The following is a 26,010-nucleotide window of genomic DNA, read 5'->3' on the forward strand; positions in this document are numbered from 1 at the left end:
CAGCCTCCCATTACTGACAGCCCCTGTATCACCAGATTCGACAAACAGAGGTTTATGACTTGCAGACCTGAAAGTGTGATCATCAATTTTGTCCCAGGTCTCATCTTTCAATGATCCTGACTTCCTGAAACAACTAGAGATGGCCATCAAGTACGGGTTCCCATTCCTTTTCCAAGATGTGGATGAATACATCGACCCAGTGATTGACAATGTCCTGGAGAAGAATGTGAAAGGAGCAGAGGGAAGACAGGTCATCATGTTGGGTGACAAAGAGGTCGACTACGATCCCAATTTTAAACTCTATCTCAACACTAATTTAGCTAACCCTAAATACTCTCCATCTGTGTTTGGAAAAGCCATGGTCATTAACTATACTGGTAAGATGTTTTTGTGTACTGGTCAGATTTAATCTGTATCCTTAAACCACAGGGTCTAAATTGTATGTTTGCTTCTTCCCCATCTTTTTGCATCTTTTTACGTACAGTGACCCTTAAGGGTCTGGAAGACCAGCTGTTGAGTGTTATCATGGGGTTTGAGAAGAAGGAGCTAGAGGAGCAGCGAGAATGTTTAATCCAAGAGACAAGTAACAACAAGAAGCTGCTTAAAAACCTCGGAGACACCTTGCTCAGAGAGTTGGCCACATCTACAGGCAACATGTTGGACAACACAGAGCTCATTGAAACACTGGAAAAGACGAAGCTGAAAGCCAGTGAGGTTGGTATTGGCTTATGCATAAAGAGTAAAAGTTGTGGCGGAATATTATTTAACTGAAGTCACAAATCCCAGTTTGTTTGTTTCTTCATGTTTGACATTGTGATCATCAGGTATTTGAGAAACTAAAGTTGGCTGAGAAGACGTCCAAGGACATTGATAAACTTAGAGATGGCTACCGTCCTGCAGCCAAGCGTGGTGCTATCCTGTTCTTCGTGCTGACAGAAATGGCTGTGGTGAACAGCATGTACCAGTACTCACTTGCCTCCTACCTAGAAGTGTTTGACTTTTCACTGCGGAAATCAGTGCCAGACCCCTCCCTTCCCAACAGACTAAAGAACATCATGAACACTTTGACATACAGCGTTTATAACTATGGCTGCACAGGTAAAATATTTAAGGTGGAATAATAGTGAACCATGTGAGGGGCAGGAAAAAAGTCTGTTTTTAAAGGAATTTATAATTATTTTGTAGATTTTATAACCCTAACTGAGTTCTTATCCCCAGGATTGTTTGAGAGCCACAAGTTGCTCTTTTCTTTTAACATGACCATCAAGATCGAGCAGGCAGAAGGGAGGGTACCTCAGGAGGAGTTGGAGTTCTTTATAAAAGGTGAGCTATTCAGAGAAGTACAATATAGTACATACAATAGTGATCAACTATGCACACGAAAACACAATGTTCAAAGCACATTTCCATCTCGTGTATAAAGGTAATCTATCCCTGGAAAAAAGCCAGCGCAAAAAGCCGTGTGATTGGCTTGCCGATCAGGGCTGGGAAGACATTGTGAAACTTGCAGAGCTCTTTCCCGAACAGTTCAGCTCTCTGCCTGATGACATCGAGAAACATCCCACTGAATGGCAATCTGTAAGTGGCCACAGGGACAGAACTCACTACAGCCATACCTCTGAATCAACTGTGAGTGTAACTCACACTCTTTTTCTCTTCAGTGGTACGACTTGGATGGACCAGAACAGGCTCCGTTTCCCATGAAATACAAGGGGAACCTGTCTGCCTTTCAGAAGCTGCTGTTGCTGCGCTGCTTCCGGGTTGATAGAGTCTATAGAGCTGTCACTGACTATATCACTGTTATCATGGGAGAGAGGTGAAACTTTTTGTACTGTAATTTTTCATTTTTTGACTATCCTTACTCAGAGGGAAGTAGACTGAAAAACAACAAAATCATTTATATCAAATCAGTATTTGGTGTGAACTCTTCACCCATAAAAATACCAGCTTTTACAATTTTGTTTAGTTGTTTAAGGTACCTGGCAGGTAGTTTTTCTTTTAACTCCTACGAGAACAGATTTTTAGGAAAGCTCAGTGCAGGGTGACACTTTGTACTTCTTGTTTCCCTGGATGGATGTCTGAGATCGCTGCAGAGTTTTAGTCACACATGTCTTTGATAACACATGGCTAAGAATCTAAAGAGCTGCGGTAAAGTTGCTAAAACTTTTGCACAGACCGTGTCATTGTGTATACAGTATATACAATCTGTACATATAATCCACTCCTGTGAACAAAGTATAGATGACTGTGTGAATATTGAAACATTCTGCGCTTACAGATGTTTCTTATTGTATTTCTGCTCAGATATGTTCAACCCCCTGTGATCAGCTTTGATGCAATTTATGATCAGAGCACACCTTTCTCCCCCATTGTCTTCATCTTGAGCCCTGGCTCTGACCCAGCCGGTGACCTCATGAAACTAGCAGCCAGATCAGGCTTTGGAGGCAAGTTCAAGTTCCTTGCAATGGGCCAAGGCCAAGAGAAGGTACTCAATACTTTTTTTCCTATATCACGGCATATCTATATGAATATAGGGATTACCAAGTAATCACATTGAATAACATTAAAAAGGGATGAAGTTGAACATAATTGTTTTCTGTACCCGGGGTAAAGGTGGCACTAGATTTATTGGAGAAGGCAGCCTCTCGAGGTCAGTGGCTGATGCTACAGAACTGCCATCTGCTGGTAAAGTGGCTGAAGGAACTGGAAAAGGCCTTAGAGAGAATCACCAAGCCCAACCCTAACTTCCGCTTATGGATCACCACCAACCCCATTAAAGATTTTCCCATTGGCATACTTCAGAAATCTCTAAAGGTGAAACACACATTCTCTTTACCTTCAGTAAAGACTTTTTGTAGATGTTTGTAAGTGGAAGGACTTCCTCACATTGGTGCTGTATTTGAATGGTTTTAACTGGGAATATGACATAACTCCATTTCCAGTAAAGTCAGGTGATAAAACAGTTACACATTCCCTTTACATGTCAACTATCTTTTATAGAAATTGATGTTTCATGGCAGATGAGACTGCATTAAGAACCTATTAACATGTTAATAGTAGAATATTTCTATTGTACTGGAAAAAGAAGTCTTAAAGGACTGCTTCTAGGAAGCAGAGATGCTTCAGAAGTAACAGATGGTATGACAGTATTCCTTCATTGTTGTGTGCAGGTAGTGACAGAGCCCCCCAACGGCCTCAAGCTTAACATGAGAGCCACATACTCTAAAATCTCCCATGAGGCCTTGACCACATGCCCGCACCCTGCGTTCTCCAGCCTGGTGTTTGTTCTTGCCTTCTTCCATGCTGTGGTGCAAGAGAGACGGAAATATGGAAAAATTGGCTGGAATGTCCCATACGACTTCAGCGAGTCTGACTTTTCTGTAAGTTGCACATTAGTCTAAGATTATTTTGAAAGTATGTTTACACTACCGGTCAAATGTTTTAGAACACCCCAATTTTTCCATTTTCTTTAATTGAAAATTATGCAGTTTAATGTCTCATTGAACTCTGATATAAAAGAATAGTACAAATAAGGAACTGGAGTTAAAAAAGAAATCATGGAATTAATTTATAGACAATAATGTATTCTAAACTTTTGACTCATCTAAGTCTCCACCTTTGGCAGATATAGCAGCTGAACACACATTTCTTTCTACAATAGAAATCAAATATTCTTCAGAAAGTTCTCCCCATATCTGTTGCAGAAGTTGATGCAGAACAACTTTAAATTGTTAACCCATTTTATGTTCCCTGAAAAAGGCCTTTTTGTATAATTCTAAAATGTACATTATTTTTCAAATTTTAGTCACCTTACCTTTTTTTTTTTTTTTTTACCTCTGGCAGTTCACCACTTACCTTTGTACCATTTCAAGCTATTCATTGGACTTGAATGACTTGAATTGCAATAAATAACTGGAAGAACTAGGTTGCTCTAAAACCTTTGACCGGTATATTTTAAATTAGTTTATGAGTGGTATAATATTTGCTGTATTTCACTTTTCAGTAGTTTAAACATAGTATCTGTGCTCTGACAGGTGTGTATGGAGATCCTGAACACCTATCTGACAAAAGCTCATGACCAAGGAGACATCAATATACCCTGGGGAAGTCTTAAATATCTTACTGGGGAGGTTAGTGGGGGTGAATTCGTTTATATTGTACATTTGAATAGTGTGCATCTGTTATACTACTACATGCTGTAAGTTTGGTGTAATTTATAATGTTTTGTCAGGTAATGTATGGCGGCCGAGCAATAGATAGCTTTGACCGCAGGATCTTGACTGTCTACATGGATGAGTACTTTGGAGACTTCCTCTTCTACACTTTCCGGCAGTTCCACTTCTTCAGAAACAAAGATGTAGATTACAAAATCCCTCCAACTGGACCAAAAAACGTCTATGTTGGTCAGCAGTTGTTTTCTTATTTCTCAAATTCTCTCACTCATAAAAAGGGGAGGGGGGAAATTTTCTGTCATCATTTAATGCTTTATGCTGTTAATGTGCTACAGATGAGATTGAAGCCATGCCACTGGCAAACACACCAGAGGTTATGGGTCTCCATTCCAACGCGGAGATAGGATACTACACAAATGCAGTTAAGGAGATGTGGACTCACCTGATAGACCTTCAACCTCAGACAGGTATGATTTTGCATCTTTCAGCTCATCCCTTGAAGTAATATATCCTGTTTTTCAGAAGTAGAAGCATTTATTTATTTCCATATGCTTTCTTCTTAGTGGCTGATAAATACTCTCTCATATCTCAGGTGAATCTGGTGGACACATCAGCAGGGATGAGTACATCAGCCAGGTGGCCCAGGACATTCAGAACAAGCTCCCGCAGTTATTCGACATGGATGTGATCCGGAAAAAGTTTGGCATGGACATTTCTCCGACCTCGGTGGTTCTCCTTCAGGAACTAGAGCGCTTTAACAAACTGGTGGTCCGCATGCAGCTCTCTCTGGCTGAGCTGCAGAGGGTGAGATGGAGGGGCTGAAGACCCAAGATGCTCAGTAAATTAATCTGCAGGTGTTGTATACTTGTGCTTTGCTCCGATTGGGATTTGTTTCGATTCTCCTGTGTGCTGTAGGCCTTGGCTGGTGAGGTGGGGATGAGCAGCGAGTTGGACGAGGTCGCTCGATCCCTTTTTAATGGTCACATTCCGGTCATTTGGAAGAAGCTGGCACCTGACACTCTTAAGTCTCTTGGTAACTGGATGTCCCATTTCAAGAGGCGATATGAGCAGTATAACTGTTGGGTAAGGATGACCCCATTTATTTTTTTTTAAAAATAATTTTTCTACCATAACATTTTACAGTTAACAAATGACTTGTGCTTTGAATATACTTTCAAGTTGGTGTATTTTGTGCTCACCAGGTGAATGAGGGCGAGCCAAAGGTTATGTGGCTATCAGGATTACATATCCCTGAATCTTACCTCACTGCTCTGGTCCAAGCTGCGTGCAGGAAAAATGGGTGGCCTCTGGATCTCTCAACACTGTACTCAGAAGTTACCCATCACCAGAGTGAGGATGAAGTCGCCGAAAGACCCAGACAGGGTAATAATCAGAGCTCATCACTTGCAGCATGAGCAGCGAGTAGTTGTAAAGACTGACAGTCTCATTCCCTGCAGGTTGCTTTCTGTCCGGCCTGTATCTGGAAGGAGCCGACTGGGACATAGAGAAGTGCTGCTTAGTGAAGAGTAAACCAAAAGTTTTGATCGTTGAACTGCCCATCCTCAGAGTCGTCCCCATAGAGACGCGCCGCCTCAGGCTACAGGTGTGGACAGCAAGCACAACAGAACTCCACACTAATTTATAGCTCATTATTGAATGCATCTATTTAATGATATTTTTGTGTGTTTTGCACCTCAGAATACGCTGCGGACACCTGTCTACACCACTTCGTTGCGGAGGAATGCAATGGGTGTGGGCTTGGTGTTTGAGGCAGACCTGTTCACCACCATGCACCTTTCTCATTGGGTACTCCAGGGAGTCTGCTTGTGCCTCAACACTGACTAAAGACAACTGTCAACGCCACTGAGCTGATTACTTGTAGCATAGTCAGCTGAAAATGTTAGTTAACGATAGCAATGTCTGCTTCCTGCTTCATGTAGAAAAATACTTAAACATAGCCTGTGTAATACATTTTATTTTATTGTTGTTTTATAACTTTAATTATTTGCCTCACTAGATGGCAGCACATAACAGAGGCAGTAGCTTCAGGCTGATCAACATCTCTAGGGATTTGTCTTTGAAGCTACGGTTGACTAATCTGCTGAAATGTTAAGGCTGTGAATGAATAAATAAATGGTTTTTACTTGTGTCGTGTAGGCTCAGAATCCCATTCGTGCTCTTAGAGGTCAGCAGATGAAAAATATTTCTGCTGATTTTGTAAAAAAAAATCATAAACTGCTGCGTGCAGTGGAAACTTTAACAGTAACCAGAGGCAACCACAAGCAACTTTTTAGCTTTTCTCTGCAGTATAGGTAACGGGACATGTTTTATTACATCGTGCAAAGAGAAGATCCTGCACAGCACTGAGTAATCGAGGCTGCTGATGTGAGCATGCCAGCTCAGGTGAAGTAACCTCTAAAAACTCAGACGGTCCTAGAGGATGTGGCAGCTGGTGCAGCAGTGACGTTGCAGGTGCAGAAATAAAACTTGCAACAGTTTGGAGCCATAACTCACGCAGTATACATCGTGAAGCCCCAGGTATGAGAGTGGAGCTGTAATCATAGTAAGACTAAATTGCTTTGACTGAAGTCTTTATAAGCCAAACAACCAGCAGCATGAAATTGTTTTAGTTTCTTTAGTCTCTTCCCTGAAAAGTCCCAACCTGGTACACGATTACAATGTTTGTCATTACCATATTCTGCAGCCTAAAAGGATCTCTCTAAATGACAGAGGGACAAAGGTTGAACAGGCCCCATTCTCACCTTCAACCAACACAAAAAGAGGGAAAATCAGGACATGTTTATGACCAAACACTGGGTGGGGGCAGGAGCAATTGTGTTTCCCTTTTTGAAAAGAGGGAATGAATGTTGTGTTGTGTTGTTTAATGAACCTTTACATCACTGGATGGAACTTTAGTAAAAGCAGACCTAAACAAACAATGGGCAATCTGGCTGTTTAACTTTGTACAATAAAGGGGAGGGAAATCATAAAAGTAAGAGTAACGACAGAAAAAGAAAAAAAAAAGAAACCCAGCTTGCTTCCTTAGAGGTCAAAATTATTTTCAGCTGCTCATGACTGCAGGGATTTACATTAACCCTAAACTGCTCTAGTTCCTGCTTGGCACCATTGTTTGCCCCGAGTGGCCTCGTAAAAGCGCCAAGGGTGCCCAGGAACAAATCCCCTCCCATGTGTGGTGATTGGGAGCAGGTGGGCTCATTAAGAGCCAGTAAAGTCAATGCACTGTTTTCCCCATTCTCCCTGTGGCATGGTGAGGAACAGGAATTAATCCCAGTCCTCTTCTGTGACTGTGAAAGTGCTAACATTATCTTTCAGTAGTTAAGAACTTAGCACAAAACTTTAGTAGACTGTATTAACAGGTTAGATAAGCACATTTTGCTGCCTGCAGCATCTTTTGCAGCTGGCCAGACTTAAGCCCAAGGGCTGCAATCACCACAGTCACAGACATATACAACTCATGTCCTAGTTTTTGGTTGCAGTGCCAGGTGTTTACTTTGGAGAAGGACCACAGATCTGTGGCTACTGGCTGTCCCAGATGCAATGGGCAGTGGGAAATGACACTAACCTCAGTTTTCTCTAACCACTGGGTACTGATGGCTTTGACAGACTACACCTGCTGAAAACAACTCAGGGGCAAACACAGACAGACAGACAGACAGATAGATAGATAGATAGATGTTGTTGATGATGTTATAAATAGGTTAAACTAACTGCGTTATATTTTAAATAAAGAAAGATGGTTGCATAGTATTCAAAATGTTCAAAAAAAGGTTTATAACAGATGTGATTAGCCTTAGCTGGGGGTTTAAACTCGTCATATCCAGTATTATCAAAACTTTTCGTTTCTTTTCTTTAAACATTCCGTTTTATTTGGTTTAAATGGGGGCCTAACTCTCACTAGCACCGCGCCTGTGATTTCAGAGGAGCCTTGAGAATCAGCAGCCCATAATTCATTTAGTGCAAACAGTACAATGCGTTAAGTGCCGTCGCTTTGTCCTCTGTGAGAAGTTGAAACGGGGCAGGGTAAAAAGAGACCCAGCAGGCTGTGCTTTTAAAAGACCGGAGGAGACTATAAAACTGGTTTCATACCCGCTGCTGTAAAGGATCGGCACGATATGAGCGCAGACAGACGGAGGTAGGCAGAGCACACTCAGGGAAGGGAGGACAGCACGCATTTCACACTCAGAGCATTCATGGTTCATTTTTATAAAGTCGGATCTCTGTCACAGACAAGCGTGGGTTTATGGGCTAGTTCACACTCAGCTCTATTACACATACATCGGGGGGTTTTTTTGTGTGTGTTTTCTACTTTAGTGAAAAGGATGAGCGTCTTCTCCAGTAGACCCGGCGCAGTTTGACACGTTTCCCGAGCTGGAGTCACTAAGCGGTCTGTTTTCCAAGCGGGGCCTCATTAAAACAGTTCTGCTCTTACTTTTGATGCCACGGAAATGGGATCGCACCAACGAGAGAGCGTGTCCGCGCTTTGCAGGAAAAGTTTGCTTTGGACAGTGCTGATACTCTGGCTGAGCACGCTGGTTAACGGGACCTGGAAGACGGGACTTTACAAAACCTATTCAGTCGGGACGCAGCTGAACAGAGACCAGACAGCAGCCACCCACAGCTCAGTCTACCAGAAAAGGTGAGGAAAGTACGCACAGCTGTCATATTGCACACAGAATACTTATATTAAGTTTTGTTTTCTATCTTGCTGCCACTGCATGCCTCCACGGATGTACTCCCATCTCCATCCATCTACCGGGCGCTATTGTCTTCCTGACAGTTGGTTTCCCTTTTCCTGTGCTGGCAGGCAGCATGTTTTTACTCTGCTGAGTCCCATCCACACTCTTGTCCCAGCTCACACACCTCTGCTGCCCCTGTGGCGTGTTATATGCTCTCTATCCATACAGCGCCTTTAGCCTCACACACAAAGCCCGCTCTTTTCAGCATCCCAAGGGTGAAGATTTCAAAAAAAGAGTGTTAAACCCTAAGTTTAAGGAGTGATTGATTATTTGTATCTCTATAATAAAGCGTGAAAACGTTTATCTTAAAGGATCACTGAATGAAAAGGGGGATAATAAGGCTTCAGAAAATGATGGATCATTCTGTGTAAGGGCAATCAAGTTGACAAGGGTGTTGAAAGAGAGTCACCAGACTAAACACGAAGGCAGGAGGGCTAACCGGCTCTGCTTTCCTCCTGGACAGAGCCAAGTTTAGTTGGAGACTAGCCACTGATTAATGATGAGAGGACGTTTCCCCATCTTGCAAATATTTATGCTGTCAGCTTGTGTGTGTGGGCTGAACGTGGCTGGAGGCTGAAATCCCTTCTCTCTGATGAGGTCTTCTGGGTGTGTTCAGGTGGTTTTCAGCGCCCCTTCGGTCACTCCACTGCCTCACTTCTCTGCTCAGCTCCCCCTGCCACTCAGAGCCAGAGGTTTGTGGACATGTTTGCTAAACACAAGCAGCTGGGACTCCAGCGCAATCTGAGCTTGTTTTGGGGGAAAAAAAGCAGAGGGGGATGAGTTTACAGTCAGTTTGCTGCTGTTAGTGTAAGTGGCCGTGCAGGAAAGGCAGGACTGAAAGAGGGAAAGCTGCTGTTGGTGTGAGTCAACCACCTTGTTCAGAGGTCACCGGGTTTGCAGTGACATGAGAGGAGCTGAAAGTCTCAGTCCACCTGCTGGCTGGCTGGCCTGATCGGTGAAAGCAGCAGTTTATTGGGTGTCAACAAACAGTAACAGCGGCGGTGTGATTTCAGAGATCAACCTCGGCGATGAAAGCAACCTGTCATTAGGGTTCAGGTGCTTAAAAGGAAACGCATATGACTGTTAGTGTACTGGGAAAGGGAAACCTTCACTAATACCAGCACTGTCTTCACACAGTGAATAGCACAATCAAAGGGGATTAACATCTTGTGGGTATTTTCTTTGCTGGTGCAGTCACTCTGTGAAAGAGCTGATAAAGCATTCCTTCACCATCTCTCTTAATGACTGCATAGCTCAGTAAACTGTGGGGTCACTGAGGGAGATGCTTCTTTAGTCCCTGTCTCGCCCAGTTCTTTATCCTCCCTCGGAGGACTTGTCATGGTCTGACAGGCAGTCTGAGCCCTGTGGCAGTCCTCATTCCTCGTCCATCTTGACCATATCCATGTTCACTTTAAGCATGGGAATGAAGACAACTGAGATTCCAGGATCTGCACGGCTTCAAGCAGAATGGCTGTGAAACTTCAAATGATGTGTATGCACAGGGAACCATTATTTGGATGGATGTCAAGAGGCAGTCACCAATTGTTCAGCTCCAATAATATCCACTGGCCGTTGATTACATTACTCAATTGAATTTGTTGCCTTTTTCTGTATTACATCACTGTCTTATCTTCTGTTTTTGGACGTGTCACTGGACAAAATATGAGATTCTTAAGACAGGATCTTGAACTCTTTTCTTCATGATTTACAGATTTTCATGTGTAATATCAGTCTTAAAACAAAGAATTAATTGTGGCAGCTCATCCTCCACAATGAGAAAAAAAATTGTTGGATTCCTGCTTATCAGATTGAATATTTGCTCATTTCTGTGGTTGTAGTCTGAGTTGCTTCAGTTTTTGGACAAAACAAGACATTGATGTCATAACTTTTAGCCGATTTTGTTTCCCGATGTCTTAGAGATTTGATACTTAGTATGAGCCTAATACCAGACCCCATATTGCATCCTGTGCACTGCAGGTGAGCAGTCCATAAAGTCAGCATCTCATTCACGGTCAGTGGAGCAGCTCAGCTCGACATGATGGTCCATTCACACTGAGCAGTCAGGATTCGTGGTGCTGTAGGTGTGATATGAGTGAATCCTTCATTTGAGTGGAATTCCTCTTTCACTTCCAGGTTCAAACACTTGAAGATGCCACAGACTGAAAACTCACAGGTGTCTGCACCTGAAAGCTCAAAGGAGACAAAGATAGATGAGAGTTTTCCTTGTTTATTCCATGCTGCTGTAAGGAGTCACTTAGCCCTGACCTTTAAGGCCTCGCTTCGGTGCTTTGATGCTCGTCACTGTCCGCTGCGCATGGAAAGCCCACGGCAGCTTTGAACCTGCAATATAATACCCCAGCAGCCGTAATGCTCTGAATTAATGTATAACAATTGTTCAAATACAAACTTAATACAACCTGTTTCTTTTGTTTGTCATTGAACCTGCAGGCCATGACTCTAGAGCTGCAAAGTTTTTTTTAATTTCACCTCGACTTGTTCTTGCTGTTTTCCTCTTTGTCGTTGGTTGTGGTGCCATATTTATCTTATGTCTCCTCTCAATCCCACGGGAGCCACACTGCTTCATAATTGCCATCTCTGTCCCCACCGGAAGCTTCCTTGGATGACCTCTGCGATAAGTTGACCTTTGTCTCCTCTTTTCTCGTCTCCTTCCCGTCCTCTCCTTTGTCTGGCTATTTGCCACATCTGTCTTTTGTCCTTTGTTCTGCTCGAGTATTTTCCCACAGATAGAAATCCAGAGGAATTCCTTTTGCATTTCAAACATATCTCCGAGCGTTCAGGCCGGCTCCTACGATACGTGAATGAATGGGCGGAGGAAAGGGAGTTACTGTGGTGTTTTTAATCAGAGTCCCATCAGCGTTTTGCCCACATCAGCCTACTTGTCTGTTCACACGGCTTAACCCCTACCTTCTTCATCCCGGTGCAGTATGCTGAAGTAGGCGAACCGCCTCACTAGTGTGAACACGGGAAAATGTGGTCTGCATAGCGTAAAAGGTGAATAGAGGGCACATGCGGTAACGACAGCGCAGCATATAAGCGAGTTCACAAGCTTTCTGTCAGCATTTGCATACATTTAAGGATTCAGCACTTTTTTTGTTCCCCTCCAATATTTTACTGTCTTGGCGTCGGCAGCGTCGAGGAACAGATGGGCCAAAGCTGTGATTTCTCTTAACGGTTGGCTGTGGCTACATGTGACTGTGAGACATGGTTGATGATTTATTTAGCTTGGGCCCAGCATTCAGAGTGTGCCATGTGTGCTTAGAGACCTGATACTCACTGAGGGCCTGCTTGGTGTTTTTGCCAATGAAACAGCATGGTGCTGGTGGGTTTCACACTTCATAGAACAAGGGTGCCTCCAGTAAGAGGAAGGTGTTGACTACAAAGCATTTGAGATTGAAAGACTAAATGCACTTAGAGCCTGCGTCCCTCATATGCATAGATAATAACACAGTTATTGTTAGGCCTCCCCAAATCTGCTTGCTGTAGTGGAAGTGTTTGTCTTGCTGCATCGCACTTATTATATATTATATGAATCGGCTGCTTTTGTTCTTTCACTCATTTAAGGAAGAAGGGTCAGCATTTCCTCCTCGGTAATTGCATAAGAGCAATGCAAAGAGACAGGGAGACCATAAAATCCAGCGCCCCCTTCCCTCCTCGTACCCCCTGGTGAGACTCTTGTCCGTTCCCAGGTGAAGCCTCTTCTCGGCCTGGGAAACTCAGATGTTTATCTGTCGGGTCTGGCAGATAAGTGGTGGGGAGGAGTTGGGTTTACTACCCCCTCATCCCCTCCCCCTTCCTCCCAGCTCTACCTGACCACAGCTTCTTCAGTGTCTGAAATTTTCCACCAGTGATTAGAGCAATTTTTTCTGGACCAGGGAAAGCAATCATAGGGTAATCATACAGATCCACTGTCATTCTAGTAGATGTATGGCTGATGGATACGCTATGATACACGAAGGGTGGGCCTGTGTTTGAATAACATGTGGCGGAAGAATTCCTTTCCCCGCTTTACTTATGATTAATTCAAATAATGTCTTACGTTTTGCTGCGTTCCTTTGCTTTTTCCAGTAAATAATACAAAATCCTTTCAGTCTGCAGGCTTAAATACTTGCTACATGAATGGAAACAATCAAGATCGCTCAATAATAAAAGAGACGTTGTCATGTGATAAGGGAAAGGCGCTGCAGCTGTAGACAAACATTTATCAGCGGTGCTCCCGCGCTCTGGCTCAGGTATGTGTGTGTGGCCACCACGACATGTGGGAACGGTTAATGGGAGCCGGTTCAGGGCTGCTTCGCATCCTCTCCCTTTGGCGGTTTTTCTTTAGTGTAAACTGTCTCTCGTGCACACAAACATATGGTCTCCCATATTGACAAACAGACTTTGGTGGGAACACCCACCCACTCTTGCACACGTTGGCAGCAGAACAAAAAAAGTGTAGTTTCATGAGCTCCCTTCCTATGCATCTATTGATAATGTTGTAAACACAGGCTGTAGTAATTGTTTCCGTGCTCCTCTTACAGCCACATGAAGGTAATGAGGATGTCTGTACACATTATTCTTAATAAAACCATTCTGATAATGTGGTCGCTCATCAGCCCGAGAGCGTCTCTTCACATTAAAGCCAACAGTTGTGTGTTTTTTCCTGTTCTGATATGTAGCAGAGAGAGAAGAAAGCTAAAGGCTTTCTCTAAAATGTTTCTCATAGCGCCTGTGCTATCAAGAACAGATCTGCTCCCTTTAAAAGGGACACTGAGCTCTCGGTGAGGATTAAGCTAAACCAATTAGCTCACAGTCTCTTCAGATAAATCGCACTTCTTTTAATTTTAAGCAGTCTCACTGAGACATTGATAAAATTTCGCATTTTGCTTCTGGAGGTCGAACTCGTCTGAATGTAATAGCTGCGGAGCGTTCTCATCCTCACTATCAGATCTCAACCTCTGACCTTAGCATCGTCGATATCTCATCGCAGGCTCTCCTCAATGAATTATGAAGGCCTTCCATTAAAGGGAGTGAACTCATGACCCAGCATTAACCCATGCTTAAATACCTTCATCTTTGTATGAGACTTTGTCTTCGTCTTTATCCCCTCCTGAGGGACTTTCGCTCCTCCAAGGTCCCATACAAATGCATGTGTACTGATAGAGGAGAGACCCCTGTGCAAATATAACCCAGTCCTGCAAACTCTGTGGCTGATTAAAACCGAGTGAACACGGTGAGGAAGTTCCCAAACAAAGGACTTGAGGGGGGGCTGGAAGGACAGAATGAAAACCCGCGGGGAGACCTCAGTGTTTTTAGTGTGACAGCACTTGTTTGAAGGTGTTTTGGAAATTCGTTCTCCTGTGTTTAGTTTAAGAATCAGACTTTTTACTGAGTCTAAAAATAACAAACTGTTGAAATCCTGCTGTTGTTTTATTCTACATTTCTGACTCTGTTTCTTTCGGCAGGAACTGGTGTCCTCATACGGTCACTAAGACTGTGACCTGCCAGGTGCAGAATGGGACAATCCTCCAGCGGGTGTACCGGACATGCCCCTGGCCACAGGGATGTGCAGGAGGCAGGTGAGAAGACAGAGGCATCTTACCAGTACTGTTACTGTTTCACAATGCTTTTACGAAACCATTAAAAAACCAAAAATTTTTTAGCACCGTATGATCTGAACTGGGTAGAAAAACTCTCATCATGAAATGTATTCAAGACGTGCAAGTTTCTGCTCAAAACTGTTCCAGTTCCCTGGAATATAAACACTTTGGAAAAACATGGGTCTCATGGCTCTTTAGTGAGCCACATGTTTACAACTTTAAAAAGAAGAAAACAGTTGCCTGCTATCAAAGCAGAAAGCTTGGTGTAATGTGTAATTTTCTGTTTTTTAATTATACTGGGATTAAAATAGCAGAATAGTTGTTGTTTGAATGCTGTTTGAATCACTTAGAGGATTAGCTTTAAAACTTGTTACTGGAGCTAATGCTCTATTAAAAATCATATTAAGTTCAATCATATTAGCATACATAGCATATATATATATATATATATACATATATATATATATATATATATATATATATATATAGCAGTGGTATTCATATAGCTCTCCTATAATTAGCATAGTTCAGGATGCCACGCTGCTGCTCCATATGCTGTCTTTTAATTGAGATAAACCTAAAAGCTTTTATATAATCTGACACTTACTGATGGGACACATTGCCTAGAAATTTCTTTTTATCATTTAATTGAGACTGTGCGAATACAAAGACTGAAAACCTCACGATAATATCTAACCTTACCAGAGAGAGGAGATTTCCTTTCATTTTCCTTTAAAAATGTTATGTGTGTGTGCGCGCACGCGTGTGTGTGTGTGCCCATGTGCGTAACGGCTTTTGATTTTGTGTTTATTGTTCAGCTACAAGACCGTGGTCAGACCTTCCTATAAAGTGGTGTACCGCACTGTGACTTCCCTGGAGTGGAAATGCTGCCCGGGATTCAGCGGTGCTGCTTGTGAAGAAGGTGAGTGAAGACAGAGGACGCAGACACACTTCAGTTATACAACAGCTGACGGAAATGAATCGAACAGAATCGCCATCTTGCACTGAAAAATGATCGCAAGTTTGACTCGTGTCAGTAGCCCCCCCCCCTCTTTATGAGTCTTTGACTCGTCACCATTCACGTCCCTCTGGTTTGCATCGCCGTCTTAAAGCCTGCATTTCCAATATGCTTGTATGAGTGATTTCCATTAGGCTTACATAAGGCTACTTCTGTTCTTTGAATGAAATTAAGAAATAAGATCCCCCAGCATCCCACCACTTTATTAATCACTTTTTATGTCTTCATTCCAAGAGTCGCAGCACCAGTAAGGCTTCCTTCTTTACTGCGACTTTGAATTTTATTTTGCAGATTGAACTGAGTTTTTTATCCTCAAAAGAGCTATGCAAGTGCCGTTTACATTTTTAGACCATGGTAGCTGCCCACACACACACACACACACACACACACACACACACACACACACACACACACACACACACACACACACACACACACTCCTAGTTCATAATGACTTCCCCTGGCACCCGTCCTCAGGTTTCTGCAGTCTGGGGAGAAGGGTGGAGTGGTCTTTTTATGCTGGGAGCAGGACTTGAATGGGTGTAACATAAATTAGTGGACCGTGCAGCACAAAGGGTTAATGCGATGGCCTTTTGTAGTGCCGAAAATAGAGGCTGTTTTTCTCTCTTATACTTTGAGACAAAAAAGGAAAATTTCTACCTGAAACTCAGTGAACAGAAAAAATTATTTTTTTCAGACTGATTATGGTAAACACTTGATCTTGTCCAATAAAGTGGGTTTAAAATAATCTGTTCAATTTATTTACTCAGTAAATGGCTAGTATTCCCACTTGAAGTAATTTGGTGATCACAGTATGCAACAGTGTTGTAATGCATTACAGTTCCTCCATTCAGAAGTCAGAAAACAACACACTTGACCTCAGTTCAGATGGGAAACAAAGCAGTGGCAGTCTTCTTTTGAGGAGCATAGATTAGTAAAGGAACATCGCGATGGTAAACGGCCGGCTCTAGTTTATGTTTTTCTCATTAGGAGAGGAATTTGTGCAGATATGGGGTATAAGCGGGCTGTAATGTTACTTTATTAATTACATGACAATAACTGTGTAATATAATGTTGAAGTAATTTAAGAAGTAGGCAGAAAATTATTTTCTACAGGGAGTTAATAGGTAATGCATTTGTTGTAGTAACTGTAGTAACTAATGACTGCTCCCAGGTGCTTTCAGACCTCCAAGTGGCCTCTAGTCTGCTGTAGTGTGGCTTCGACTGCTTGCTTGCACTTGCACACACCATCCCACCTTGGATATCACACTTGTTTCACACCCTCCCTACTGTCAAAGTCAAAAAACACATTCACAGTCAGACAACGCAGACTTTACCCAACAAAGGCAGAGGAACACACAGTGAAACGGGGAGGAAATTATCCAATTAAGTTGTTGCTGGAGGAGATTCCCCTCCGGTTGTCATGGCAGTAGGGGGCTGTCGAGCCGACGGGGATGTCGGGATTAGCCACTTATCTGAGCCTCGTTCCGGGTGGCTCAGATCACAGGCGGCGCTGAGTGGAAGTGACAGGTCCCATTCACAGGGCCTTTACTCTCCGGCACCATGGATCCTATCCAGGGCCACCAGTGCTTTGTTCTGCTCTTGCCGCGTGAGCAGAACCCCTTGCCAGCACAGAACCTGATACCCCGCTGCCGTCTGCCTCGTCCGCCCGCTCTAAGGAGAAATGCAAGCCTGCCACACGGGCAAAGCTGGTGACCGGATTGTGCTTAAAGCTGTTGCCACAGTGTTGCCAAGTGAAGTTAAAGCTGCACTAATAATTCAGTAGGTGCACGTTTCAAATCCAGGCTGTTAATACCTGCGTGCGGCTGTTTCCAGATGGCTGTGAGCACTTTTTAACTTTTAGTTGGACTGAGTTGAAAGACTCAGGCTTTAAAAAAACAACTCTAAACAAACATACTACTTTTGATCTTATTTGAGTCGCATAAAGAGCAACCAGGATGTATATACCTTTAAGGATCACTTTTGGAATTTTATTATTTGCTATACATCACTCTTACTCCTCTGCTTGTCTGCTTTTCACAGACTGTGGAAAATGTGTGTGATCCGCTCATTTACTGCCCTGCTTTTAACCTGCTTTTCCCACCAGGCCACCCCAAAAAGCCTCTAGCCATGTCTGACTCCCAAGGACGGTCTGCATTTCTGCAGATCTCAACAATGTCCAAAGCAAAAAGACTCTGGGGCTGGGGCTACGTTTAGGTTGAGATGCAGGAAAGTACAAAAAACACTGATAGGAATGTGACCGATATGATTGTGCTTTAAATAGGGATGAGAGAGTTGTTTTCTCTTGTGTTCCTCTGTTCTCACCCCTTGGCCTGCCAGCTGATAGGTCAACATGTATAAATCAACGGCTTGGTCCGTAGTGAAGATAACGAATTAAGTTTTGGGCTTTGCGTGTTCAAATCTACAGGCGCAAATAAATGAGAGTTCATTAAGGGAAGAGATCATGCATGCTGTCATCGAGTCATAAGCAGGCTTATGAGGATTTTTGGCATGTCGCATTAGGAGGCTCCAAAAGCAAAGCATTACATCACACCCATACGGACACACAAACGTACCCTATCAGAGTCCAGGCAGGGTAAGATAACACTGCATTAGACAGGCACCTTTCACATTTGCTGTCTTTTTCTTCCTTCCACACCCCAACCTCAGGACTTGGCTTGAATACCGGTCCAATGGTGTAATTACTGGGTCCTAATTGTTTTCTGTGAGGTTTGGGAGATATTGTCTTACTTCTTGGTCTGGAACACAATGGTCTTTATCTCTGATTGAGTCTGAGAAAGAAAAAAGAAAAAGAAGACTAAGTATTTACAGATGTAGGCACTTTCATAGGCTGCCAGAAACGGGGATTTAATGTATGCCTGGTTGGCTTTGGCATTCCAAGTAAGTAAATGCTTGTTTTTAGTTGGGATATCCCAACATATGCTACATCAAGCACAAATATCAAAATTATACCCAATTTAGAGGCAATTATGTGGTATTAGAATATCAAATTTACCCCTCAAAAGTAATATTATTACATTAGCTCTGGCTCTAATGTAATAATTATCTGAAATGCTAGTGTTGCACTGATACCACGAGGGGTGACTGTGCGCTCAGGAGCCACGGATGTAAAATTCATTGACATTTTGAGCTTTTGGCCTCGATCTGCTAATTTTGATGGAGCCTGAAAAGTGTGGAAATGACACTAAGAGACAGGCGTTGATATACTGACCCTGATTTGATTTATTGAGGAAAGGCCTTAAAAGAAAAATAGCTGTGGCTTATCGCAGGGGGGAGGCCGCTGAGGAGCACAGCATATGGGGGAATGTAGACTTGAATTAGCACGGCTGTCAAAGCTCTGCCACGGGGGTCCCCATCAAACAGTATCTCGCAGCCAAGCGGAGGCTGTGGTTTTTGGGTTGCAATTATGAGGTGGCTGGGAGGCAGAAGCCCGCTGTCTTGTAATAAGCCATAGAAATGTAATCTGTGTTTTCACAGCTCAGGGCGGCTTATCACAAGCCCGCACGCTAAACCCCGTGCTTTAAACATCAGTCGGCTGCAGCTTGCCATTAGCAGAGGAAGAGTGGGAGTGCGTGGACGCCGGTGTATGCGTCTATCTGCCTGCCAGAGTCAACGTGTGGGTGGGAGAGCGAGGCGTTGAGGATTTCTATGCAGCTGTTTGCTGTGATTAGCAGCTTTAATGGCAGCAGGCTTTTTGGAGCTGTGAGTGTAGGGACTTCAGCCTGAGGTCAGAGGGGAGGAGGCTGAGCAAGAGCAGGTGACCAAAAGGCCCCCCCATCACCAGCACTATCACCCCACACACTCCCACTCCTGCTAGACCACACAGTGGAGCGCTATCAAAGTCATATCAAGCAGAGATCCCCTGCGTTTGCCTTAGCAGGTGTTACACATGTTATCCTTTACTTGCTCCAGTTCATTCACAAAAAAAAGAAAAATCCCAGACTTGATGTCAGTCACCCCCGCATCAGCGTTTATGCACTCAGCAGATGAGATCTACAAAGACGCATGAATCACTTGAATGTAGCGAGGCAGGCTGCAGTCAACGTGCAGAAAAGGCCACAGCAGCTGATATTCGCTGTTATGTAAATGACCAGCACACAAGTGCTGAGCATAAATTGGAAGCAGCTGACATTAAGCAAACTGGGCTGAGGCTTCCAGATGAGATTCGGCATCCAGCCCCTTTCAGCCGACACTGCTCGGCTCTGAGGAATTATCATAAAAGTGATTAAGTAGAAAGAAAAACACAATCATTAGCTTGCTTTGTATTATCTGTATGTGATTAATAGTAACAACTCTTTGGTTGCTGTTTTAAGAACTGGCCAGATGTAAATTAGCCCACAAGTATGGCTCATTTACAGTTATTTTTCTGTTGATTAATGAGCATGTATACCTTTTAAGCAAACACATATATACCTGCAAAAATGACCAATCAGCCAACTTAAATAACAAAACCAAACAGAGTAGGAAGGTCTTTTTTCTTTCCTCACGTCCGGCCTGTCTTTCCTTCCATGCTGTCTTCTCCTTATGTAACGGTGTGCTGGTATTTGCTCAAGGTTTGTGGGGAAAAAAATCCAGAAAATTATAGTTAAATCAGTTGCGGGGTTCGGTAGTTAAACTGCAATATGCACTGATAATTTTGATAATATTATTACAGCATTATTTTTTAAATGTCCCATGAAAACCACCCTCAGAACACACACACAGACACACACAGTACAACAAAATGCTTTCAGGCTGTAACAATAATAGTCATGAGAATTATAATTATAAATTCCTATGCTCTTGTTGTTTTTTTTTCCTCTGCGTACAAAAAAGTTTCGATACAAGGCGAAAAAGACAAGCACACAATGGCAGGATATTATTTTAGGTGGATTTATTGTGCATTATATTAATCATCTAAGTGTTTTATCTGTGTGAAAGCCCGTCTGCATGAAGAACCATGTTTGATTTTAATACTTTATGCTGCATTAACGACCCGTGTCTGTTGGTAAGTCTAAAAAAAAGAAAGATGGCAGTGAACTTCAAGAAATGCAGATGCACAGCTTTTGCACTGAATCTTTCATACTTACTTAGCCTTGAATCTGAGTTAAGTTTTATGTTTCTGGCTCCTGAACTGGAAATGCCTCTTCTGCTTACTGATTTATTTATTGTTTCCCAAGACTTCCCTCAGGAGTACATTGAAAACAGTTTTTCCTGCAGTCTGAAAGAAATAAAGTGGGCCGAGTCAGCAGTGCAAAGAAAAAAAAACTTTTAAGGCATCAAACTAGACACACACACAAGTCTCAGCAGCTGTGATGTTCCTCTGTCGCCAATAAAGCGGAGGCATTTCCCTTCACCTGGTAGTGTGAGTGGACCGCTGTGCTGACTGAGTGACCCACAAACATGCAGGCACTTTACAGCCTGACGCGTCGCACAGTCAGCAGCGGAGAGAAGAACGACGCTCTCTTCCTTGCGTGGCTGAGATAAGACCAAGTGAACTGGAAGCAGAGCTTTTCTCGTGTAGAAAAAAACTCCCCAAACTTTAAAATCCTGCCCTTTTTAAATCCTCTTCACTAGCAGAGGTGTAGGCTCTGCCTCCATCTCTGATCCTCTTGGCGACTGATGTGATTAAAGCTGCATTAACCCCGTCTGCCACCCCCCCTACACACCCCCACCCCGTCCTTCAACATATCTCCATCTCTCAGCTTGCAGGTATAGAGTGGAATTATGTAGGTACTGTATAACACTGTGCTACTGTGCTTAGGTAGGCTCTGAGGAGGTAATGAAACGTTTGATGTCGGCGCTTAGACAATGGCAGCATTGATGGAGCAGGTACGCTCGGGATACTGCTGGTTCCATACAGCTGTGATGAGTTCAGGGCCCCAACTGCTGCCTGCAGCACGCTCAAAGCTGATACCCTCACTGACTGTTATGGACTTGCTTTAAATCATCTGTAAACTAATGCATAAAATCCTGAATATTTGACGTCCCTTTTTATTCAGCTTCGTATTTGCCAGATATTGCTTTTAGTTTCTCTGTTAGGGGTTATATTCATTAATTTCCTGGCAGATTTTGCAAGGCATCTGCGTTCCAAGCCATTTTTTATAATATGCCTGCAAGTTATGATAAAAAAAGTCCATCTTTTTTAACTCTGTAAGCCCCTAAGCAATATATTTTTAAAACGTCTCCCTGAAGTGAAGAAACACCCACAGTCAGAAATGTGAGGCCAAGAATAAACAATGTTGGTGTCTCGGGAGAGTTTTTACATGCTGGGAGTCTCTTTGTCTTTGTATGACTCAGTAAACATTAATCTTTACCAGACCTATTATAAAAATGTGAAACTCTTAACAAATGTGATGCACCAGAAATTCGCTCCTTTTATGTGGTGAGCTTAAAAAATGGAAACAGGTCAAGTTTTAATAACAGATCACAGTAACAGGGCCTCCAGAGTGAAAGGGGATAAGGTGATTTTGAGTATGGGTGCTCAAATATGGATAATATGGGTAATTATTATCTTAAAGGAACATTATTACATTAACCAATTCATTAACGAAACAGTCAGAAATCAATCAAAGAGGCTTAAGATGATGTTTTTAATTACGTTTGCTCTGTGACCGAACACCTATCCCACAGATATTTGATTAATTTTTATATAAGGAAAACAAAAACCCTTCATGTTTAAGAAGCAGGAGCAAGAAAATGTCAACAATAAATTAGTCACACAACTTGGCGCTTTCATTTTCTTGCTGCGCTCAGTAAAACCTGTAAAACCCAGTTTGTCTCCCCCTCGCTCTTCTCTCATCTCCCTGCATAGCGATATCCAGACCACAGGAACATAAAAGCACGGCATAAAAAAGTCGCTTTTAAGTGATGTATTCGTATTTTATGCTGCATCAGTCTGCGGTTTCCGTACACTCCCAGTAGTCCTTATAATCTAGCTCCTCATTTGTCACCGTTATAAATTCATAAACATTTACAACACCGCCACATAAGAAAACCTCGAGTGTTGTGGTGCAGACCTCCAAACATTCTCCCACTCCCACGACTGCTAAACCACAAACATCACTTAGATCCTCCGCGGTGACATCATTTATGGCCTCTTGCCCTCCAACCCTTCTGGTACGGGCTCAGTTTCGTAGCCACTAAACGCTGCACACTTGAATAACACGTAGGATTTAAAAGCCATTGCCCCCGTCTGACTTTTGAGCGCTGCTCTGAGCTGGTCGCTGCGTATATTTCCATTTGCTCATGGTGGTTGATACGGTGCTCAGTGAGGATGAGAAGAGCGGTGCTGATGGCTGTGATTAGTCCTGGACTGAAGACGAGGAGAGAGACGAGGTTTGGATGAACTGCACCAGCAGTTGTTCTAATTAGAGACATGCCTGGTTGGCTTTCAGAGGTCAGACCTGACAGAGGAGCAGGCATTCTCCTCGAGGAGCCAGGCATCTTGACCAAAAAGAAATTACCTCACTTCACTGGTTATGAGAGGAAAAGGTAGAGGATTACAGAACTTGCCTCTAGATATCAAATATCAGACATGTAAAGGTGAAACTATAGATGGCTGGCAAGCTGTCTTTACAGCGCAGGTCACGTGCCATCCATTATATTCTGAAGAAGGCACACATATCCAAACCTGGATGAGTAACCACGAACAAATATGCAGCTCTAAAGGCTACAGGCTCATATTTAATGTAGCAGTGATGAGCTGGCCATCCATCCAGTCTGTGCCCAGCCTCTCGCCCTACGAAAGCTGGGATACGCTTCACTCCCCCCTGCAACCCTAAGCTGGATAAGTGATGAGGAAAATGGATAGGTGGATGAGTTTAAAGGCAAAACTGTGGCTTTAATGTTGTTATATTGTGAAGCACCCTGAATCGCCTTTGTTTAAAGATGTGTGCTTTTTAAGATAAACTTACTTTACATACAGTGTACTAAACCTATAGTTGTCCCTTGCAGCAAAGTTTCCATAAGTCATGCATTCACAGGTCTGTCTAAACTTTAGAGCATGTCACTTTGTATTGTTTTGTAAAGAGGCCACACCTCCTCTACAGTCAGCTGCATATTTTGTTCAGTAAAAAGAATGAAAATCTACGCTGACCTTCTCCTTGTTCAATTGACCACACCTACCTTATTGACCTCCTGGGTGCACTTTGTTTAGGAAGTATATTTAGTCCTATTTTTGTGGCTAGCGTAAGAAGTTGTGGCACTGATGCTGGGGGCTCAGAGCCAGAGAGGCCCAGCAGGGTGATCTCATTAACAACAGGACGTATCCCCGAACCTTTAAACCCAGGCCTGCATACCGTCCGCACCACTGCCCCCTGGGACTCATCCAGGGGGGCTTTAACAGCCCCGGTGTTTTCGTTGGACCCCTGCCACGAGCAGAGCGGCGCTGCACATAATGACCCTCCCCCTCTCCCCCGTCTCAATTGGGACCATAAATACAGTTGAGAGAGGATGCCTGTGTGTTCCTGCTTCCTCAGGTGTTTATGGCTCTCTGACTCGCTCACGCTGAGCTCGCAGCCAGGGCCTGGCAGCATACACACACTCACGCCTTGCACACATGCAGACAGGCATCAAAACCACCTGCTCTCTCCAGCTCAGACACATTTCGAGGCTCGTATGTGCAGACAGGCGCGTGACGTCCACTAAAAATGAATGTGGTCAAGTGCTGGTCAAACAAACATGAAAACAAACAAAAAACCCATAAAAAACAGCTGCACTTACTGAGTCACTGAATATATTTGGGACAGACACACGCTGACTGTCTCAATCTGTTTCCGCAGACATACATTCTGTATATCAGTTGCATGTGTGCCTTATGACGGATGGGATGATGGGGCTGTAAATCACTGCTGCTGTGCTAGATTAAGCTCATTCGCCTACATTCGCTGACTGTAGGACAAAGGAAATACGATGATGTCATGGCCCTTTTATTTCTCTTGGCTGCCCTCCATGTTTTCTTCCTAAAGGGCTCCATGTCACCTGATGGTGATCGGCTGTGGCCCCGGGAGACCCCGCCCAGTCAGTTTTGTGGAGACAGCTTGGCTGGCAGCCAGACCCGACAGTCATCAAATTACTGGGAAATAACCGTAACCACGATTTAACTGTAACAGTAGTCTGTGTTAATGTGGATTTAAAAATGGATATATGATTTAACATTCACTTTAAGCTTCACTACATGTGTGGTACATTGTACTTTAATTATAGCAAAGCAAGCAGAGGCTTTGCTACATAGGTGTGTGTTTCAGAAAAGAAGACCGCTGAGCCTTTTGTCACTTCGGTTTATGTTATCATTGCTATGGATGATCTTGTTTTTTTTGTAGCTTTCAGTAGCTTCCTACCACTGCATGAAAAGGATGTCAGTGATGAGGTGGTACAGATGTCTAGAAGAACAGGTGTTATTTTTAGGTTTTGTTAAATACAACATGATGATATTTTGTAACTTATGGTCCTCATTGGAGTAAAAAAGGATGATACAGCAGGGTATGCTCCAGGAAAGGCGCTATTGTTTGAGCGCTCATTTTTTTTCATTTCAGAGAAGTCGGATCCAGATGAGAAAAGACTTTATTGATCCCACATCTGTATTTGTGGCCGGTCTAGCTGGTTATTGAGATGGACACCCAGGTATCTGCAGACTAATACAATCTCAATCTCAGTCTCCACTCCTTGAATGTTCACAGCTGTAAACTGCGTTTCAGTCAGGTCTGTCCCTTGCAAGAAATTCCAGTGGCAACAGCCAAAATATCAATGACATCCATCTTTGTGTACAGTCTATGGTCGGATATGCCTGACTCACTAGACAAAGTTCAGTTTTTGCAATGTGTGTTTGCATAAACAAAGTTACATAAGTATAGATCTGTGAGATCATAGTCATGGTGCTGTTTATTGTTTCCGTGTACAATACCCAGTGGTATGGTACTGCTATATCTCAGAGAACACGACCCTGTTTTCTGGGATATCACACAGGCCGCAGCATGTACTGTCCTCAGGGCACTGTTTGAGTGGGGAAATATCTTTTCCTCATCATCTTTAGAGCTTTAAAAGATCTGTAGACCTGTTGGGAGGAACACACAACACACAAACAAGCTGTTTACACGAACTTCTGACCTACAACAAGCTGCATGCCTTTTAAAACACATGCTTTACTTCCCTACTTGGATGGACAAACTGTTTTCAAGAACAGAAAGTGTGAAAGCAGAATTAGATTCAGTTCTTGAGGTCAGGGTGCAGCCAAAGGTGTAGGCTGCATTAAAACGGCCTGCTTGTTCCTGAAAGTAGAAAAAGGTTTCATCTTTCCTGGTGGCAATAAATCCAACATTTTTGCTTTTATTGCTCGGAAAAGAAGGAGGAAAATTGTAACAAGCACACGATCAAATATTTTCACTATATTTTAAGGTTTTATAGCGTACGTAATTAATTAAGTCCCAGATGAATCAGTCATGGAAACAATTATTAGCTGCCGC

General features: G+C 43.2%; 2 protein-coding genes across 5 annotated transcripts in view; both read left to right on the forward strand.

The window, feature by feature from the left end:
- The window catches only part of dnah10 (dynein axonemal heavy chain 10), a 31,124-nt gene extending 24,803 nt beyond the window's left edge, over positions 1 to 6,321 (forward strand). For all 3 annotated transcript variants that reach the window (XM_076890857.1, XM_076890858.1, XM_076890859.1), the window contains 17 exons: positions 98 to 377; positions 485 to 714; positions 825 to 1,098; positions 1,219 to 1,323; positions 1,424 to 1,578; positions 1,662 to 1,816; positions 2,305 to 2,485; positions 2,614 to 2,814; positions 3,171 to 3,380; positions 4,035 to 4,130; positions 4,232 to 4,403; positions 4,508 to 4,639; positions 4,765 to 4,976; positions 5,088 to 5,255; positions 5,375 to 5,555; positions 5,630 to 5,775; positions 5,871 to 6,321. In XM_076890857.1, the coding sequence (XP_076746972.1) occupies positions 98 to 377; positions 485 to 714; positions 825 to 1,098; positions 1,219 to 1,323; positions 1,424 to 1,578; positions 1,662 to 1,816; positions 2,305 to 2,485; positions 2,614 to 2,814; positions 3,171 to 3,380; positions 4,035 to 4,130; positions 4,232 to 4,403; positions 4,508 to 4,639; positions 4,765 to 4,976; positions 5,088 to 5,255; positions 5,375 to 5,555; positions 5,630 to 5,775; positions 5,871 to 6,017 (3,045 nt within the window). In that variant the 3' untranslated portion in view covers positions 6,018 to 6,321. The remainder of the gene's footprint in view (positions 1 to 97; positions 378 to 484; positions 715 to 824; positions 1,099 to 1,218; positions 1,324 to 1,423; positions 1,579 to 1,661; positions 1,817 to 2,304; positions 2,486 to 2,613; positions 2,815 to 3,170; positions 3,381 to 4,034; positions 4,131 to 4,231; positions 4,404 to 4,507; positions 4,640 to 4,764; positions 4,977 to 5,087; positions 5,256 to 5,374; positions 5,556 to 5,629; positions 5,776 to 5,870) is intronic.
- A 1,700-nt stretch (positions 6,322 to 8,021) lies between these two features.
- The window catches only part of emid1 (EMI domain containing 1), a 55,698-nt gene continuing 37,709 nt past the window's right edge, over positions 8,022 to 26,010 (forward strand). Inside the window, exons 1-4 of one of the 2 annotated variants that reach the window (XM_004544601.5) lie at positions 8,022 to 8,325; positions 8,505 to 8,829; positions 14,395 to 14,508; positions 15,348 to 15,451. In XM_004544601.5, coding sequence (XP_004544658.1) covers positions 8,639 to 8,829; positions 14,395 to 14,508; positions 15,348 to 15,451 — 409 coding nt within the window. In that variant the 5' untranslated portion in view covers positions 8,022 to 8,325; positions 8,505 to 8,638. Of the gene's footprint in view, positions 8,830 to 14,394; positions 14,509 to 15,347; positions 15,452 to 26,010 lie in introns of both variants that reach the window. The other variant, XM_023155435.3, reaches the window with a different exon arrangement.

This window comes from Maylandia zebra, linkage group LG12 (genome assembly GCF_041146795.1).
Source record: "Maylandia zebra isolate NMK-2024a linkage group LG12, Mzebra_GT3a, whole genome shotgun sequence".
Lineage (NCBI taxonomy): Eukaryota > Metazoa > Chordata > Actinopteri > Cichliformes > Cichlidae > Maylandia > Maylandia zebra.